Source organism: Ictidomys tridecemlineatus, chromosome 10, assembly GCF_052094955.1.
Source record: "Ictidomys tridecemlineatus isolate mIctTri1 chromosome 10, mIctTri1.hap1, whole genome shotgun sequence".
Taxonomy (NCBI): Eukaryota; Metazoa; Chordata; class Mammalia; order Rodentia; family Sciuridae; genus Ictidomys; species Ictidomys tridecemlineatus.
This window is the reverse complement of record NC_135486.1, coordinates 50,052,601-50,065,659: the sequence shown is the minus strand read 5'-3', so window position 1 is coordinate 50,065,659 and position 13,059 is coordinate 50,052,601. Positions and strand designations below refer to the sequence as shown.

General features: G+C 36.8%; 1 protein-coding gene and 1 non-coding gene across 8 annotated transcripts in view; one reads left to right on the top strand and one right to left on the bottom strand.

The window, feature by feature from the left end:
• Window positions 1-13,059, top strand: part of Nvl (nuclear VCP like) — a 107,369-nt gene that overhangs the window by 84,202 nt on the left and 10,108 nt on the right. For all 7 annotated transcript variants that reach the window (XR_013426572.1, XM_040276821.2, XM_005326517.5 and 4 more), the window contains one exon: window positions 11,041-11,117. Coding sequence is in view for 6 of the 7 variants with exons in the window: in XM_040276821.2 (XP_040132755.2) it covers window positions 11,041-11,117 (77 nt within the window). In the remaining variant the exon portion in view is untranslated. The remainder of the gene's footprint in view (window positions 1-11,040; window positions 11,118-13,059) is intronic.
• Window positions 2,236-2,308, bottom strand: Trnav-cac (transfer RNA valine (anticodon CAC)). Its single transcript has one exon. It is a non-coding gene; the product is annotated as a tRNA-Val (tRNA).

Genomic DNA, 13,059 nt, shown 5'->3' with positions numbered 1-13,059 from the left:
TCCCTGTAAGGAATGCCACAGCTTTCCTGTGAGGGCCCAGCCAGCCTAGAGCACCAGCAGGGTCCACCTAATTATCTCAGGCCACATGCTGCATGTTAGGGTCTCCTTTTCTCTTTGTCACCTGCTTTACATTTGTAGATTTTTCCATCTTGACCGTGTATGTGTATATTCTGTCTGTTTGCAAGAAGAATCATCTGATATAAATGTGGAGGTTAGAGAGGAGCTGAGAATTAGATGGAAAAGGCCTACAGCCTCTGAGCACAGAGTTGTGAATATGGAAGGAAGGAAAAATCCAAAAGAGACATTTTTATAGAAAAACAATTTGACTTTGAAAGCAACTTTTATAGCATTGTGGCTTAGGCCCTTCTCAGTTTCAGCATATGTGTGTGCTAAACATAGGCTGGGTTGGGGGAGTTTATTCTCTTTTACTTTAGAGTGTATTTTTACTTACTTCCTGGGTGTGTTCTGTTCTCAGCCTTGGAACCTTGCTGAACAGACCTGCTCAGGAGGAGCAGTAGCCTCATCCAGCCATCCTTTTTGCCCTGATGGCTCCCATCCTCCTGGTGCCTCTAAGGAGAATGGCTCCACATTCCCATCTTCCCTCCTCCCTCCAGAGTTCATGATTGAGTTTATTTAAAGAATATGTTGACCTAGCAGCTCAGGAGGCTGAGGCTGAGGCAGGAGAATTGCGAGTTCAAGCCAGACTCAGCAATGGTGAGGCGCTAAGCAACTCAGTGAGTCCTTGTCTCTAAATAAAATACAAAAAAGGGCTGGGGATGTGCCTTAGTGGTTGAGTGCCCCTCAGTTCAATTCCCAGTACTCCCCACCCCACCAAGAATGTGATGATAGCTAAAAGCAGGGCACAAGTAGAGGAAGAAAGATATCTCATCCAGAGGGATAATTCATATGTGGACAGAGGTCCACATATATTCTCAGTAAATCAACAGAAAGTGATACAGATTGGTTTTTCATGGACCGAACATGTAGCTTAGTTAACACACTAGCCTTGTATGTGCAAGGCTGCAGGTTTGATCACCAGCATCACAAAATAAATAAATGTGTGTATGTGCATGTTTGTGTTTGTGAAAGTGAGAGAAAAAGCAATATCATTTTTTAAAACACCTTTCAGTGCTTAATCTGTTTCAAAGTTGCTGACTTTTGACTTTAATTCTCTAGATTATCGTATGTAGTTTTTTCTCTATTAATATTTGAGAGAGTGGACTAAAATTGTGTAGTCTTAAAAATATGAAATGATTTGTGGATTGGATCAACTTCTTGGTATCTTTTAGAATCTGAGTTTCTTTAGGAAGGACAAGGATGACATTCTAGTCTTTGTAGATATTTTCTGGTGATGATTTTGGTTTTTTTTCACATAAGATTTGTATTAGACATACAGTAAAGGGAAGTTTGAACATACTTTTAAATGGAAAGTGTTAAAAAGTAAAGACTATTCATAAAAATAAGAATCACTTTTTTCCTCCATGTTGAAATGAAAGAATTATAAGAATTTTTACCATAGCTTCATAGATTCCACTAGAGAAGTGAATTATGTGGGTTATTTTAATTCTTAAAGAAGACCATATACATATGCAATTTTACCTCAAGTATAAAATAATATATGTTAAATGCAGTTCAATATTCATTTCTCCCTAATTCACAGTCATTTTTTTGGCCATAATGTTATGTTTAATAAGAGGCATGTTGTTGAAAACCACCTTGGACAAGTAGATTTCATATATATATATATATATATATATATATATATATACACACACATACATATATACACACATACACACACACATACATATATAATATAGGTGGAAACAATATCTTTATTTTATATTTATGTGGTGCTAAGGATCGAACCCAGTGCCTCACACATACTAGGCAAACACTCTACCTCTGGGTCACAACCCCAACTCTAGACAAGTAGATTTTTCCACAACGTTTTTTTTTTTTTTTTTAAAGAAAGAGAGAGAGAGAATTTTTTTAAAAAAATATTTTTTAGTTTTTGGCGGACACAACATCTTTGTTTTGTGTGTGGTGCTGAGGATCAAACTTGGGCCGCACGCATGCCAGGCGAATGTCCTACCGCTTGAGCCACATCCCCAGCCCCTTTTCCACAACTTTTATTTTTTCATTTTAAGTGTCATTAAAACTTATTCTTTTTAAAAAATATTCTTTTAGTTGTAGATGGACACAATACCTTTATTTTTATTTGTTTATTTTTTTTTGTGGTGCTAGGGATTGAACCTAGGGTCTCATGCATGTGAGGCAAGCGCTCTACCACTGAACTACAACCCCAGCCCCTAAAACTTAACTCTTATTTCATAAAACCACAAAGGTTATTTTTTTTTATTGGTTGTTCAAAACATTACAAAGCTCATGACATATCATCTTTCATACATTTGATTCAAGTAGGTTATGAACTCCCATTTTTACCCCAAATACAAGTTGCAGAATCACATCGGTTACACATCCACATTTTTACATAATGCCATATTAGTGACTGTTGTATTCTGCTACCTTTCCTATCCCCTACTATTCCCCCTCCCCTTTCCTCTCATCTTCCTTCTCTACCCCATCTGCTGTTATTCAATTCTCTCCCTTGTCTTTTTTTCCCCTTTCCCCTCACAAACTCTTATATGTAATTTTGTGTAACAATAAGGGTCTCCTTCCATTTCCATACAGTTTCCCTTCTCTCTCCCTTTTTCTCCCCCCACTCATCTCTGTTTAACATTAATCTTTTCCACATGCTCTTCCTCCCTGTTCTGTTCTTAGTTTCTCCCTTTATTTCAAAGAAGACATTTGGCATTTGTTTTTTAAGGATTGGCTAGCTTCACTTAGCATAATCTGCTCTAATGCCATCCATTTCCCTGCAAATTCCATGATTTTGTCGTTTTTTAGTGCTGCGTAATACTCCATTGTGTATAAATGCCACTTTTTTTTTTTTATCCATTCATCTATTGAAGGGCATCTAGGTTGATTCCAGAGTCTAGCTATTGTGAATTGTGCTGCTATGATCATTGATGTGGCAGTATCCCTATAGTATGCTCTTTTAAGGTCCTCAGGGAATAGACCGAGAAGGGCGATAGCTGGGTCAAATGGTGGTTCCATTCCCAGCTTTCCCAGGAATCTCCATACTGCTTTCCATATTGGCCGCACCAATTTGCAGTCCCACCAGCAATGTACAAAGTGTACCCTTTTCCCCACATCCTCACCAGCACTTATTGTTGTTTGACTTCATAATGGCTGCCAATCTTACTGGAGTGAGATGGTATCTTAGGGTGGTTTTGATTTGCATTTCTCTAACTGCTAGAGATGGTGAGCATTTTTTCATGTCCTTATTGATTGATTGTATGTCCTCCTCTGAGAAGTGTCTGTTCAGGTCCTTGGCCCATTTGTTGATAGGGTTATTTGTTATCTTATTGTTTAATTTTTTGAGTTCTTTGTATATTCTGGATATTAGGGCTCTATCTGAAGTGTGAGGAGTAAAAATTTCTTCCCAGGATGTAGGTTCCCTATTTACCTCTCTCATTGTTTCTCTTGCTGAGAAAAAACTTTTTAGTTTAAGTAAGTCCCATTTGTTTATTCTTGTATTTAACTCTTGGGCCATGGTTGTCCTATTAAGGAATTTGGAGCCCGACCCCACAATATGTAGATCGGAGCCAACTTTTTCTTCTATCAGGCGCAGAGTCTCTGATTTGATATCAAGCTCTTTGATCCATTTTGAATTAACTTTTGTGCATGGCGAGAGAAAGGGGTTCAGCTTCATTTTGTTGCATATGGATTTCCACTTTTCCCAGCACAATTTGTTGAAGATGTTATCCTTCCTCCATTGCATGCTTTTAACCCCTTTATCAAATATAAGAAAGTTGTAATTTTGTGGATTGGTCTCTGTGTCCTCTATTCTGTACCATTGGTCCACCTGCCTGTTTTGGTACCAGTACCATGCTGTTTTTGTCACTATTGCTCTGTAATACAGTTTGAAATCTGGTATCGCTACACCTCCAGATTCACACTTCCTGCTTAGAATTGCTTTTGCTATTCTGGGTCTTTTGTTTTTCCATATGAATTTCATGATAGCTTTATCTATTTCTACAAGAAATGCCTTTGGGATTTTGATTGGCATTGCGTTGAACCTGTAGAGAACTTTGGGTAATATCACCATTTTGATGATGTTGGTTCTGCCTATCCATGAACAGGGTACATTTTTCCATCTTCTATGATCTTCTTCTATCTCTCTCTTTAGGGTTCTGTAGTTTTCATTGTATAAATTTTTCACCTCTTTTGTTGGGTTGATTCCCAAGTATTTTATTTTTTTTGAGGATATTGTGAATGGGGTGGTTTTCCTCATTTCCATTTCAGAAGTTTTGTTGCTGATATACAGGAATGCCTTTGATTTATGCGTGTTGATTTTATATCCTGCCACTTTGCTGAATTCATTTATTAGTTCTAGTAGTTTCTTTGTAGACCCTTTTGGGTCTTCTAGGTATAGGATCATGTTTTCCGCAAATAGTGATATTTTAAGTTCTTTTTCCTATTTTTATGCCTTTAATTTCTTTTGTCTGTCTAATTGCTCTGGCTAGTATTTCAAGGACTAAATTTAAAAAAAGAAGAAGTGGTGAGAGAGGGCATCCCTATCTTGTTCCAGATTTTAGCGGGAATGCCTTCAGTTTTTCTCCATTCAGAATGATGCTAGCCTGAGGCTTAGCATATATAGCTTTTACAATGTTGAGGTAAGTTCCTGTTATCCCTAGTTTTTCTAGTGTTTTGAACATAAAGGGATGCTGTACTTTGTCGAATGCTTTTTCTGCATCTATTGAGATGATCATATGGTTCTTAAATATATTTAAGTCTATTGATGTGGTGAATAACATTTATTGATACGTATATCGAACCAACCTTGCATCCCAGGGATGAATCCTACTTGATCATGGTGCACAATTTTTTTGATATGCTTTTGTTTTCGATTGGCCAGGATTTTATTGAGTATTTTTGCATCCAAGTTCATTAGAGATATTGGTCTGTAGTTTTCTTTCTTTGAAGTGTCTTTGGTTTCGGGATCAGGGTGATGTTGACCTCATAGAATGAATTTGGAAGAGCTCCTTCTTTTTCTCTTTCTTGAAATAGCTTGAAAAGTATTGGTATTAATTCTTCTTTGAAGGTTTTGTAAAACTCCGCTGTATACCCATCTGCTCCAGGGCTTTTCGTGGTTGGTAGTCTTTTGATGGCTTCTTCTATTTCTTCCTTTGTTATTGGTCTGTTTAAATTGTGTGTGTCTTCCTGACTCAATTTGGGCAGATCATATGACTTAAGAAATTTATCGATATCTTCACTGTCTTCTATTTTATTAGAATATAGGGTTTCAAAATAATTTCTTATTATCTTCTGTATTTCTGTAGTGTCTGTTGTGATATTGCCTTTTTCATCCCGTATGTTAGTAATTTGAGTTGTCTCTCTTCTTCTCTTCGTTAGCATGGCTAAGGGTCTGTCGATCTTATTTATTTTTTCAAAGAACCAACTTTTAGTTTTATCAATTTTTTCAATGTTTTTTTTGTTTTGTTTCAATTTCGTTGATTTCTGCTCTGATTTTAATTATTTCTTGTCTTCTGCTATATTTGCTGTTGTTTTGCTCTTCCTTTTCTAGGGTTTTGATATGTAGTGTGAGTTCATTTATTTGTTGGTTTTTTTCTTTTTTTGAGGAATGAACTCTAGGAAATGAATTTCCCTCTTAAAACTGCTTTCATTGTGTCCCATAGATTCCGGTATGTTGTGTCTGAATTGTCGTTTATCTCTAAGAATTTTTTTATTTCCTCCTTTATGTCTTCTGTAACCCATTGATCATTCAGTAACATATTGTTTATTTTCCATGTGATGCAGGATTTTTCCTTCCTTCTTTTATCATTGATTTCCAGTTTCATTCCATTATGATCAGTATTATCATGGTATTATCTCCACACCTTTATATTTACTAAGAGTTGCCCTATGGCATAATATATGATCTATCTTTGAGTAAAATCCATGTGTTGCTGAGAAGAACGTATATCCACTTGATGATGGTTGATATATTCTATATATGTCAGTTAAGTCTAGGTTATTGATTATATCATTGAGTTCTATAGCTTCTTTATTCATCTTTTGTCTGGAGGATCTGTCTAATGGCGAGAGTGGTGTGTTGAAGTCACCCATAATTATTGTGTTGTGGTCTATTTGACTCTTGAACTTGAGGAGAGTTTGTTTTATGAACGTTGCCGCACCATTGTTTGGTGCATACAAATTGATAATTGTTATGTCTTGTTGGTGGATGGTTCCTTTTAACAGGATATAGTGTCCTTCTTTATCCCTTTTGATTAACTTAGGTTTGAAGTTGATTTTATTCGATATGAGTATGGCCACTCCTGCTTGCTTCCGAGGGCCATGTGAGTGGTATGATTTTTCCCAACCTTTTACCTTCAGCCTGTGTATGTCTTTTCCTATCATATGAGTCTCCTGAAGGCAGCATATTGTTGGATTTGTTTTTTTGATCCAGGTTACTAGCTTGTGTCTCTTGATTGGTGAGTTTAGTCTATTAACATTTAAGGTTACAATTGAAATATGATTTGTACTTCCAGTCATGTTTATTTATTTATTTATTTTAGTTTGGCTAGTTTTTACTTTTTGGTTATTTTTCTCCTCCTTTACTGAGATACCTCCCACTGTTAGTTTTGGGCACTATTTTTCCATTCCTCTTCTTGTAGAATTTTGCCCAAAATGCTTTGCAGTGCTGGTTTTCTGGCTGCGAATTCTTTTAACTTTTGTTTATCGTGAATGATTTTAATTTCATTGTCAAATCTGAAGCTTAATTTTTCTGGATACAGTATTCTTGGTTGGAATCCATTAGTTTTCAGCATTTGAAATATATTGTTCCAGGATCTTCTCGCTTTCAAAGTCTGTGATGAAAAATCAGTCGTTTACCTAGTTGGTTTACCCCTGAATGTAATCTGCCTCCTTTCCCTCATAGGTTTTAATATTCTCTCCTTGTTTTGTATGTTGGCTATCTTCATAATTATATGTCTTGGAGTTGGTCTATTACGGTTTTGGATGTTTGGGGTCCTGTAGGCTTCCAGGACTTGTCAATCCATTCCATCTTTCATCTCTGGGACGTTTTCTAGGATTATTTCATTTAGTAAGTTGTCCATTCCTTTGGTTTGAACCTCTGTGCCTTCTTCTATCCCAATGACTCTCAAATTTGGTTTTTTGATGAGATCCCATATCTCTTGGATAGCTTGCTCGTGAGATTTAAGCATCTTTTCTGTGTTGACTATATTCTTTTCAAGTTGATAAACTTTGTCTTCATTATCTGATGTTCTGACTTCTACTTGATCTAGTCTATTTGTAATATTCTCCTTAGAGTTTTAATCTGGTTTATGGTTTCTTGCATTTCTAGGATTACTGTTTGTTTTTTTTTCAAGATCTCTATCTCCTGGTAAAGCTCATTCTTTGCAGTTTGAATTTGTTTAGTTCGTTTTCAAAATATACTTTCAATGCTTGGACTTGCTGTCTCATGTCTTCTCTAATATTCCGTTCCATCTGAGTTAGGTATGCCTTGATTTCTTTCCCTGTCCATGTTTCTGATGCTTCTAGGTCCTCCTATAGATGTAAGTTGTCCTGCATTATCTGTAATCCTTTTTTCCCTTGTTTTTTCATGTTGTTCACGTTCACAAAGGTTATTTAATGTCTGCAAATACTTTGAGAGAAAGCATATAGGCTTTAAAGTCATGATAAAAATACCACTAAAAAGCCGTATTCACAAAATGATGTATTTTTTAAACATACTTCTGCTGGAGGTAGTGGCATTCTCTTATAGTTCCACCTACCCCGAAAGTTGAGGGAGGAAAATTCCTTGAGCCAAGGAGTTCAAGGCCAGCCTTTGGGGAGACCCTGTCTCAATGAATAGAAAAAACTCCATCATCTCAAGACTAGAACATGTATTAACATTTCACCTAAATGTTATCTATTAAATTCTTATGACTGGTGCAATAGTTTCTTATTAAAAACCTGATGTAATATTAACTAGCATTTATTAAGTATTTACTCTTCTTTTGGTATTGTTTCTGCTTTAATCTATGAATATGTTTACACTTTGTACCCTTTGAAGTGTTTAAATACTTAAATATTTTACTGAGAGGCAAACTATAGCCAAAAAAATAGGATACAAAATTGTGTTTTATGTATATGTTCAAAGGCTGAAGAAAATGCAAAATTACTATTATTATGTTATGAAGATGTGACCTGTTAATTTTTTCTTCTTCAGTTTTTTAGTCTGCTATGTAAATAAAATTAATCACTGATTCTAGATTCTCTGTAACTAAGAGTAGATTTGTGTGACCAAATTAAAAATGATAAAAGTATAAAAGTAGTATTATATCTTTAATTACTTTTTGTACATGTGATTCCATAACACATTGCTTTATTCAGAATTATAGAAAGTATTAGTGGAAATTAACTAATTCTTTTTCTCTAAATTGTACAATATACATAAAATTTACTGTTTTCTAATATGTGGTTCTGTGGCATTGAACACATCCATGTTGTTGTGCAACCATCACCACCATCCATGGACCATCTCATCCTCCCAAACTGAAACTGGACTCCCCATGGCAATTCATGGCAACCATCATTCTACTTTGTTTTTCTGAATTTGCCTACTCTAAATAGCTCATATAAGTCATTATAAAACATGATTCATCAGCCCTTTTTTCTTATAATGGGAAAATAATGTTACTTCGGAAACTTTTGGAGGCATACTATGTAGACCACATCTCATGGTCCTAGAAAAAGGCAGTTTATTACTTTGTGAGGATATTCTTTTAAAGGTTAATTTGCTAAGAATTAGAAAGCTTGTGTTTAAATAGATAATAGTTGATTTTCTAAAAAGTTCATAAACCATCTCATTTAGTTATTATGACTCATTGTCTATTGAGCTTTCTTTCATAAAAGAGTTTACTTTAAAAAGACCCTAATTATTGAAAGCTTATAGCTGTTCTCAATATGCAGATGGTAAAAAATTCCTTCTCTGAGTTCTCATGGAGAGCTCACAAACATGTGATGACTAGGTCTTCAACAGAATCCCTGAAGTAAACATAGAATCCTTTCAGATTGAGCCAGAATGAACCAGATCATTCTCTTATGTAAGCTATGAGGATGTGATAGTTCATTTAGATGTTGAGAAGAATAAGTGAATTGTGCTCAGGTAATCCTTCGTGAATTTATTTCTTTTGATTGGCCTTATGATTAAACAAGGCAGTAGATAGTTTGAGGGAAATATCTCCAACAGCACATAGCATATACATTAGAAGAACAATGTGCTATGTGATAGTCCAGGAAAGAACATTAAATCCTTCATAATAGCTCATGCCTTCCTTGATAGCACCCACCCTTCACCCCATACCTCCTCTAGTGGTGGCTAGAGATGCTCAACGAGATGTGTTCTAGCAAGACCTTTCTAGCTCAGTAACTGTTGGGAAAGTCCCAGTTCTTCTCCATTGCAGTTCCCCTGTGATATGTTCACCATCACTATTTAAACCATTTCCCCCTCCCTTCCCATGTGTAGCATGAAATTAGATGATCAAAACTTTTGAAAAATAATAGAGATTAAGGAACTTCCCAAGGATGCATTCAGTTGCAAATTTGAACCTTGGAACTCAGGTTTCTGATGCCTGGTCCAATGCTATCTCTGTGGTTTTGATCTTCTTTATTGAGGCACAATGGAAATATGGAAAAGTGGACATATCATTAAGTGTATAGCTCCACGATTTGTTACAAAGAAAGCCTTCATATCAGGAAAGAACATTGCCCTTCGTGTTAATGGAGGGAGACATTAGAATGGTAGTTGACAGGGGCCAGAGCAGGAGGGACGGTGAACTAATGTCTAATGGAGGCAAAGTTTCATTTTGGGAAGACATGAAAAAGTTCTGGAAATGTAGAATGTTGATTGCCCACCATTGTAGATATACAAGACGCTTCATGTTTTATCAGATCACAGCAACTACCAGAGCTATGGATTTTGCAAGTCATGAACAGGCCCTGCTCAGAAACCCTGAGATCCTGTATGTGCGTGGGCAGAGTGACTGGTGAATGCACAAGGTGATGCCTCCACATTGGGAGCATCTGCAGGGCTGATATTTCACACTTCACACTAAGATAACCTTAATGGCATGTTTTATGCACTTAAATGTATGCTTGATTCTTCTCACAATAGTTATTTCACAAGTTGATATATGCTACAAAGGAAAGAATGTGTACAATATAAATGTTAGTTATGAATCAGAACAATGAGCCAACACTGAGGAGCATACTGTCTAGCTGCCATACATTATAAATCATTTAAAATTGTGTTTTGTTTACTTTGTCATGTAACCTACAAAAATATTTTTGAATATGTACTATTGTGAACATGGTACTTTGCTAAGTGTTAATGCTGAGATATTCTGATCCTTGTCATTTCTAGCATCTCTTGATATGAGCTGAATGGGAATTGGTTTCAAAGTCAGGGTTGTTTTCCATATAGGAAGAGAGAACATATTGTACACAGAGGCCTTGGGGCTTTCAGTGGAGAGCAGGTGGGTTAGTGATCATTCCCACCTGCCTGGGTTCAGTATTATTCTCCCATTACAGCCAGCCTCAGATCGGAAGTCAGCACTTCTCCAGTGACTGGAAGTGGAAGTACTGCTTCACCTATGGAATGGGTGTTGCTTTACCTGTGGAGAGGTTGTGTTGCTGGGTTTTGTTGTTCTTATTTGGGAGGTGGTTTTCCTAGGATTGCACATGAACTCTTGAAACTTCATAAGCATAAATGGCTTTCCTCTAGCTTTCCCACATTTGGAGTCTGCTCCTTACCTTCATTTCTCAGAATTGAAACTTGTGGCACACTGGTTTGGGAGTTGATTCTCTTCACTGAGTTTAGCAGCCACTCCTCTTCCATAAGAGCCTGTGATGTGGATGCATAAGGGTCTTTAAAGCCCCAATGAAAGCTCGTGTTTCTGTCTTCTTCAGAATGGCACCAAACCTCCCCTGGATGCAAATGTCAATTTGGAAGCAATTGCTGGTGATCTTCGCTGTGATTGCTATACGTAAGTATTTAAATCTCAAGTCAGTAGACTCTGTGGGGCTCAGTTTCTTCACCTGCAGAAGGAGGGGAATGATGTCCATCTCCCAGTTATTGGGAAAGTTAATGAGATGTCCTATGAAGCTTCTAATGTAGGGTCTGGCTGGTCCTTGCTTCTTCTTCATAGAATTCCTGGGAATGGGGAATCAGGTCATATGTTGCCTTTTGGCAAGTTTCAGTGCCAACCATATTGCTGTCTGTCACACATTGTGCTTTAAGACTATTTGAGCAGATATTATACTCATGATTGACTGCCAAATTATCCAGGCACCTTTGGAAGTGACTAATATACAAGTGCCACATTCTTCATGCTGCAGAACCACAGAAAGCATCTTGTCACTACCTCTTCATAGCTACATAGCCTACCATACCATCAGAAAATCTTGACAGGAAAGGTAGCAGAATACAACAGTTACTAATATGGCATTTTGTAAAAATGTGGATGTGTAACCAATGTGATTCTGCATTTGGGGTAAAAATGGGAGTTCATAACCCAATTGAATTTGATGAATGAAATATGATATGTCAAGAGCTTTGTAAGGTTTTGAACAACCAATAATAAATAAATAAAAAGGAAAATCGTGACATTTCTGCCTCAGCTTTCATATACTTATGGTTTTGGTAATTTTGAGGTTTTTCTTTTCATTTTCTTTTGGTACCAGTGATTGAACCCAGAGGGGCTAGCAGTGAGCCACATCCCCATCTCTTTTTTGTTTTATTTTGAGACAGGATCTTGCTAAGTTGCCTGGGGCCTCACTAAGTTGCTAGGTCTGGCTTTGAACTTCTGATCCATCTGCCTCAGCCTCCTGAGCTGCTGATATTGCTAGTGTGCACCACTGTGCCCAGCCTGATCTTCATATTTTTAAAGTAAATTTGTTAACTTTCCCAATTGGGAAGGAAATGGCACACATGTTTTAACAGAGACATTGCCTCCACCTGTTAGCCCGTTGATTGTCCCTGATATGCTTGGTTTTAGGACATGTCTCTAAGGCATGGTCAAAATGTGGAGTTTTCCCAGCCATGTAAGGCAAGCTGTGTCTTCATCTTCGAAGATTTCTGGGATCTGTTATTCAGCAGTGTAAATTTATGTCTAATAGCATATCCACTAGTAGTGATTATTGTGCCCAGTTGTTTCTAATTCTAATTGTGGAATTTCATGTAATCTTCTCTTATTCAGATATTTCTACTTGAGATTATGCTGATGATTTTGGGGAGTGTGGTTAGGATACACAATTTAATCTCCAGTTTTTTCATGTATGGTCATCTAGGACAGGGAATCTCAGTGATTCTGCCAACCCAGTGATCCTAAGAGACATAATACATGGTGGCCAGCAATCATGTCTCATAGAGTGAAAGACTGCTGGCAGCTGGAAGTTTGCTGCCAGCAAAAGACAATGATTCTCAGTGAAGGGAAATGGTAAGAGTCTCAGGCAGGGGTTGTGTGGGGTTATAAATGGTCTCCCTCCACTGAGGTAGGATGCATCTCACCGTCTAATTACAATCATACCTATAATGTTGTTTTAGTACATGATGTTGCTTCTTTGAGAGGAGAAAAGATTTAAACAAGTAGTGAATGATAAACACAGTTTTCATGGCAGAATTTACCCCAGAAAGGTCTTGTGGATTAACATCAAATAGGGTATCAGGTTATAAAGAGGCTGGTTTTCATGAGTTAACATTTTAGATTTTCGTGGTCTATCATTACTTTTTCTTTTTTCTATTTTTTAAAATATTTTTTTAAATTTATTTTTTAGTTGTACACATTACTTTTATTTTGTTTGTTTGTTTTTATGTGGTAGCTGAGGATCGAACCCAGGACCTCGCACGTGGTAGGCGAGCGCTCTATAGCTGAGTCACAACCCCAGCCCCCTAGCATCACTTTTTCTTTGTTGCTTATTTATTTGTTA